General features: G+C 39.0%; 1 protein-coding gene across 1 annotated transcript; it reads right to left on the minus strand.

The window, feature by feature from the left end:
- Positions 1 to 149: 149 nt before the first annotated feature.
- On the minus strand, positions 150 to 1587 carry LOC129405818 (hemoglobin subunit beta). The gene is made up of 3 exons (XM_055143391.1): positions 1440 to 1587; positions 1091 to 1313; positions 150 to 403 (listed from the first exon to the last, which is right to left on the minus strand). Exons 1-3 carry the CDS (start codon positions 1529 to 1531, stop codon positions 275 to 277), a joined length of 444 nt encoding a protein of 147 aa, XP_054999366.1. The 5' UTR covers positions 1532 to 1587; the 3' UTR covers positions 150 to 274.
- Positions 1588 to 7309: the final 5722 nt, after the last annotated feature.

The following is a 7309-nucleotide window of genomic DNA, read 5'->3' on the forward strand; positions in this document are numbered from 1 at the left end:
TTATTGAAGTGTTGACCTTATGTTGATGTTTTTCTTTTCTGTTTTTTCTTGCCTCTTAGGCAAAAGACGCAAGAGTTCCCTATCCTTTCATGCTCAGAGTTGTTCCCACACCCTAAAGAAGTAATAAATAAGTAAACAGAAGCAGAAAGTGAACACAAAGTTCTTTATTATGCAGTAACCACACCTGTGAGGGTGGGTATTATTTCTCCGGGTTTAGAAGACAGGTTCCACAGATAGATGGGGTGCAGTGGTCTCCACGGGGGAGGCCAGCTTCTTAGTGGTACTTGTGAGCCAGGGCAGCGGCCACACCAGCCACCATCTTCTGGAAGGCAGCCTGCACGGAAGGGGTGAATTCCTTGCCAAAGTGGCGCGCCAGCACACACACCAGCACATTGCCCAGGAGCTGTGGGGAGAAGCACAGAGGCGCATACACATGAGTAACAGAGGAATCAAGATTGTCTTCTGAGAAACTGGGTTATACTCGTGTTTCTGGCCATGCTCTAGTCTAGTGTATGGAAAAGTTACTCCATACACAAAAGGAGTATCATATTCAAATGGATATGTGGCACACATGGCTGAAGTGACAGATTATTTAAACCTGGCCTGTCTTTTAACAATTAATCTGCTTTCTCTTCCCCTCTACTTCTCTTTTCATCCACTGAATTTGCTTTTTAAAACTGTCTATTCACACTTGAATTCAAAACCGAAGAGACATTGAAGTAATATCCTGTGCATTTTTTTCTTAGAATAATCTAGCCAATCCCCATGGGAAGCTCTATATGAGTTTCCCTTCATTCTTAAGAAGCAGAGAAGAACTAGATTACATTAATTCAGATGTCAGTTAAAGTATGAAAGTTGAGGTAGGAATATGAGAGAGAAGGAAAAGTTAATATACTGCATACAGGCTTGGGGGGGAGAGTAAGATTGTAAGGAAGGAAACAATTCTAGTGAAAATATCAAACTATAAAGATTTAGAAGACAAAAATGGTCTATGGTGATGGAACAGGAATTTGAGACAGACAAGGAAAGTGAAAGAATGAAAGAGAAAGATGGTACCATGCAAAGGAAAACACGGAACATGCAAACTCACCCTGAAGTTCTCAGGATCCACGTGCAGCTTGTCACAGTGCAGCTCACTCAGCTTGGCAAAGGTGCCCTTCAGGTTGTCCAGGTTGTTGATACCATCACCCAGGGACTGCAGCACCTTCTTGCCATGGGCCTTCACTTTAGGATTGCCCATGATGGCAGAGGCAGAGGACAGGTCACCAAAGCTGTCAAAGAACCTCTGGGTCCAGGGGTACACCACCAGCAGCCTGTGGGGGAAGGCAGGACAGGGCCCAGGGTGAGTCAGTGCCCAATGGAAACTCAGGCCTGGGCTGGTTCCCCAAGCCCGGCTCGCACTCACTCCCCTTTACCCACCTGACACACTGGATACCCACCTGCCCAGGGCCTCACCACCGACTTCATCCACGTTCACCTTGCCCCACAGGCCGGTGACGACGCCCTTCTCCTCTCCAGACAGATGCACCATGGTTGCGGTTTGTTCGGTTGCTTGTGAACACAGAAGTGTCAAGAAGCAAGTGTGAGCAGCAGCTGCCTCTGAGCCTCATTTTATGCCCAGCCCTGGCCCTGCCCTCTCTGTTCTGGGAGCAGATTGGTCCAAATCGTGGCAGTAATTCATTGGTTTATAAGATATAGATACACCCTCTTTTGCAGGTTCCTTGAACTCATCCTCAGATTAGTTGTTCTAGCTTGTAGGTCTAATCTCTTGGCTTTTCTCTGAGGATTTTAGTACAAATACATTATCAGTCTCAGTTATGTGTTGAATCTAACTCTTCCAATATTTTTGCTTTATTAATAAGTAAACTAAGGCCTGCAATGTATACCATTTATCAATTAGATATTATGTGAGTTTTTCTTTTTCTTTTTATAGATTTGATGTGACTAAAATTGCTAAATATATATATTTGACATCATTTTGCACTCTTCCTTTTTATTTGTGTTACTATATACCATAGAAAAATCCTTTTTTATTCCTTGTCATGCATGTCAGTGAAAAAAAAATGACAAAATTTAAAATGATAGCTTTTTCTGTACCAATTCTGAAGGAGGTTTTGGTGTGTGGATTGTACAGGAAATTTTTTTCAGAGCTAAGAAAACAGAGTTAAAAATGTTTTTTAAACTATGTACAACTAATGTCTGAAGAGATAAGGACTTTACAATAGTTCAGCCTATTCAGTCATTTTGATATATTCTGTGATAATGATAGTATGGCAATGTCCACAGCTGTCTCATAAAAAGTGAGAGAGAGCCAGAGACCAAGACACAGACACACAGACACACAGACACACAGACACAGAGAGAGAGAGAGAGAGAGAGAGAGAGAGAGAGAAATGAAATTGAACTCAAAAGGTATGTCATTCTTTTCTCAGTTCAAATAAAAACAAAAACATATACACAAGGAGGGAAGAGAATGGAAGAAAAGGAAGGGAATAGGAGGAAAGGGAAGTGATGAAGGAAGAAAGGGAGGAGGGAGGAAGAAAGAATATAAAGAGGGAAGAAGGGGGAGGGGAGCAAGGAGAGAGGGAGAGAGGAAACAATGAAAAAAGAAAGGAAGGAAGAGAGACAGAGGGACAGAACAAGAAAAAAAGAGAATGTAACATCAGGAAAGGAGGAGTGAAATATGCAAATTAAAGATAGGAAAGTTTTAGAACACCAAAATTTGACAAGGAGTAAAATAGGTCAACAAAAATGTTCATATTCTGCTCAGAAGCATACTAAATAATGCAACTATTGGACAATGTTTGGTGTTATCTTAGAGAGCAAAATATATATATATATGAAATCTCTGTCCTAACAACTATGCTTAAAGAGAGACACAAACTCAAGTTTTTGTGCTTGCACAGCATCTGTAGAAATTCATATCAAGATGCATAATGTACTAATTAGCAATATGTTAAATATTTTAATGATCATTACATTATTACATTGTTATCAAATTATTAAATATATTACAATATTAAATTACTATAAATTAAATAATGAATTGCATTATTGAATTGCATTCTTAAATTATTTTTAAAATTCTGATCATTGTTACATTATTAAATGATCAAATTTTCAATATTTAATGAAATAGACAATTATCATGCAGTAAAAGATAGACATATCACACTACAATTAACTATTCCACCTATAGCAGTACAAATGAAATGTGCAACATAAATTTGATTAAAAGTAACCAAAAGTGGGGCTGGAGAGATAGCACAGCGGGTAGGGCGTTTGCCTTGCACGCGGCCGACCCAGGTTCAAATCCCAGCATCCCATGTGGTCCCCTGAGCAAGGCCAGGGGTAATTCCTGAGTGCAGAGCCAGGAGTAACCCCTGTGCATCGCCAGGTGTGACCCAAAAAGCAAAAAAAAAAAAAAAGTAACCAAAAGAGCTGGAGCTCTAGAAAAGCAGGCAGGGTGTTTGCCTTGCATGTGGCCAACACAGCTATGATTCGTGGCACCATATACAGCCCCCAAACACCACCAGGAGTCAATACTGATCACTGCCAGATATGGCCTTATCTCCACCCAAATAATAAATCTATTATGTTATCTCACCCACTTCCTTTTTATTATAGGTAAGACCACAATTTTCAACTTGTAAAATCTTAGAGTTACTTTTGCTGCTGTGAAAAATCATTCATTTTACTATTTAAAAACTTTTCATTCAGTCTTGTAAATATAGGTTCCTAAGGGTAGAAATAATGATATAGATGTTTCTATATCATTCTATACCCAATTACATCTGATGCCAAGGCATTAATATTCTTCCACTACAGTCCTTGGAATTATTTAAATTTCTCCCCAACCTCTTGGAAACCTCAGTTATAGCCATAGAATCTAAAGGTTTGTTTCTATTGGACGTTGTATATTCCCTTTTTTTTCAACTATTAAAAATTTAATCACCATGAGATGCCCAGTTGCAAAGTTGTTCATGATTGGGTTTCAGTCAGATTGTTCCAATACCCATCTCTTCACCTCTGTACATTTCTGAATACCAATGTCCCCAGTTTCCCTCCTACCACTCCCCCACCCTGAGTCTATCTCTATGGCAGGCAACTTTTTTTCTCTTTGATTTGGACCACTATTCCTTTGTTTTTAATAACACATTCAGTATCAGTATTAGTCTTTCTCTTTCTGACAGACATATTTCACTTAACATTTATTCTACAGTTCCATCCCCTTTTTTTTTTTTTTTGCTTTTTTGGTCATACCCGGCAATGCACAGGGGTTACTCCTGGCTCTGCACTTGGGAATTACCCCTGGCGGTGCTCAGGGGATCATATGGGATGCTGGGAATCGAACCCGGGTCGGCTGCATGCAAGGCAAACGCTCTACCCCCTGTGCTATCTCTCCAGCCCCAATTTCATCATTTCTTAAGTTATATTCCATGTGTTATATTTTGGCATTAGCAAATAGTACTGCAAGGAACCTGTATGTGTGTGTGTGTGTGTGTGTGTGTGTGTGTGCATGCGCATTTTCAAATTAGTGTCTTTTGTGATTTTCAATAAGTACCTGAGTAGAATTTCTAGTTAATTTGATCGTTTTTTTTGGTTTAATAAATATTTGTTTCCTATTCATTAAAGCTAAGAACGTTTTCACTTCGTATTAGTACAAAAGAAATGACCAACAGCAAATCGAAAAAATATTTTAATTGTGTGATTTTTCCAAATACATATTTTTCACATTTAGAAACCATCCTACTTAAATTATTGCATATTTCAATTCCTAGTAAAATTCCAATGACATTCTTCAAATTTAGAATAGTCAGTAAAAAGTTTGTGTTTCATTGTTTGTTTGGGGGCCACATCTAGTGATACTCAGAGATTACTCCTGGCTCCGCACTCGGGAATCACTCCTGGTGATGCTTAGGGGGCTGTATGGGATGTTGGAATTCAAACATGAGTCATCCACATGCAAGGCAAGTGTCTTACTCTCTGTGTTATCTCTCTGGCCCCACAAAAATTAAGTTTGCTTGGAATAATAAAACACCCTGATTAGTCAAAGCAACAGTGAGAAAAAGAAAGTTGGAAAGATTACTAGACTTCAAACTATACCATAAAGCCATAGTAATCAAAATAACTGGAATAAGAATAGACTCTGACCAATGAGAATCAAAAGCCCCACCCTCCAAAAAAATCTCTAAATCTATCATCAACTAATTTTCCACAAAATACCTAGGTCCATGAAGTGGAATACAAATGACTATTCAAATAGTGTTGGAAAACCTGGATAACCACATTCAAAAAAAAAAAAAGTGAAGCTGCATGTTCCACACCTTACACAAAAGTCAATTAAAATGGATCAAAGAACTTGAAATTAAACCAGAATTCATAAAATATGTTGAGGAAAACATAGGCAGAAAAACCTAAGACTTGGAAGGTGTTTTCAGTAAATTACCATTGTCAGAGACAATGGAAACAAAAATAAACAAACAGGACTGCATCCAATTTAAAAGAATCTGCAAGGCCAAAGAAACAGACAAAAACTAAAGGCACCCAACTGAATGCTAAAAGATATTTGCACCTAATTCATTAGATAAAGAGTTGATATCCAATATATAAAAATCACTCACTAGAACAACGACAAAAATTGTGGTCACTGCTCTCCACAACATGTACAAATTTTTAAGATTATCAGTTATTCAAAGACCTCCATGATGATAATATTTGCTGTGTTTTATCTTCTCAATGTCCTTTGAAATAATATAACAACCAAAATCAAACATTTACCTTAGACATTGCCTCCACAAATTATCTTTAGAGGAAATGTTTAAGTGTCTATCTTCTAACAAACTCACAGCAAAAAAACCTGAGATAAGGACTAGAGAGATGGATAGAACAATGAATAGAGTGTTTGTTTTACATGCAGTCAACCTGAGTTCCATGCCAAGTATCCCTTAGAGTCCCAGAGATCTGCCAGGAGTGTTTCCTGAGTTTAGAGTCAAAGTAATCCCAGAGCTCTGTTGGGTGTATCCAAATTCCACCCTCTCCTAAAAAATTTTTTTTTTCCTGAATAAAATCACAAAGTGGCTGGAGCAATAGTGGTTGGGCGTTCGCCTTTCACGCAGCCGACCCGTGTTCGATTCCTCCGCCCCTCTCGGAGAGCCCCTCAAGCTACTGAGAGTATGGAGCCCGCACAGCAGAGCCTGGCAAGCTACCCATGGAGTATTGGATATACCAAAAACAGTAATAATAAGTCTCTCAATGAGAGACATTACTGGTGCCCGCTTGATCAAATCGATGAGCAATGGGATGACAGTGACAGTGACAGTGACAGTGAAAATCACAAAGTAAAAACAAAGTGCAAGCTCACACTTAAGTTCTCAAGGTTCACATGGAGCTTGCCACACTGAAGTTCACATAGATAAGGTTGACCCTATGAGGTCAATCATATTTTTAATAGTACTGGCAGTAGAATTCTGCACATTTCTTGCCATGGCTTTTGACTTTAGCATTGCCAAAAACCACAGTGATGGAGGTCAAGTGACTAAAACTCCAAAAACCCTTTGATTGAGGGACCCTATTGCATAATCATCATTGTATCACTGTCATACCATTGTTCATCAATTTGCTTGAGCGGGAGCCAGTAATGTCTCCATTCGTCCTAACCCTGAAATTTTAGCAGCCTCTCTTTATTCATCCTTCCCAAAGGTGGAGTCTGTTTCAGGATAATGGGAATAAAATCCATCATTATTACTGTTATTGGCATATTGAATATGCCACAGGGAGCTTGCCAAGCTCTGCCATGTGGGCAGGATACTCTTGGTAGCTTGCCAGGTTCTCTGAGAGGGAGAACTAGACAGTAGCAATGATCTGTAAAGCACCTAAAGGGCTTAAGAAAATATGGGATATAAGTCATTGGATTCTTACTACACTTAGCTTTTTCAGCCCACTCACGAAAAGAATCAAGGAGTATCATGTCTACATTACTCTCAATAAGAGATGTTGCCCAAATATCTCTAACTGGAGAAGTGACCTGGGACACTTGAGAGTAAAAATAAAATACCAAAATCAAATGTGAATGTTTCATTCCTTTGGCAAACATCCTGAATATGGATGGTTAAAGTAAGTATCTATTTTAACCCAAGGGAATTTGAGGACTGGACTAAAAAGGAGCAAATCCTAAAAAGAGGGGAGAGATCTAGAAGAGATTCCTACATACAGACAACACTTGAAACAGACCTAGTTTCCCATTTGGCATTAAGGCAGGATCTTTAGTTCAGCTTTGCATAGATAGAAGGATCATTACTTTCTAGGA

Source organism: Sorex araneus, chromosome 6 (assembly GCF_027595985.1).
Source record: "Sorex araneus isolate mSorAra2 chromosome 6, mSorAra2.pri, whole genome shotgun sequence".
Lineage (NCBI taxonomy): Eukaryota > Metazoa > Chordata > Mammalia > Eulipotyphla > Soricidae > Sorex > Sorex araneus.

Coding starts and splice junctions, on each gene's coding strand:
- LOC129405818 (XM_055143391.1), bottom strand. CDS start 1,531: ATGGTGCATCTGTCTGGAGAGGAGAAGGGCGTCGTCACCGGCCTGTGG. Junction 1,314..1,439: donor GGTGGTGAGGCCCTGGGCAG/GTGGGTATCCAG, acceptor CTTCCCCCACAG/GCTGCTGGTGGTGTACCCCT. Junction 404..1,090: donor TGGATCCTGAGAACTTCAGG/GTGAGTTTGCAT, acceptor TTCTCCCCACAG/CTCCTGGGCAATGTGCTGGT.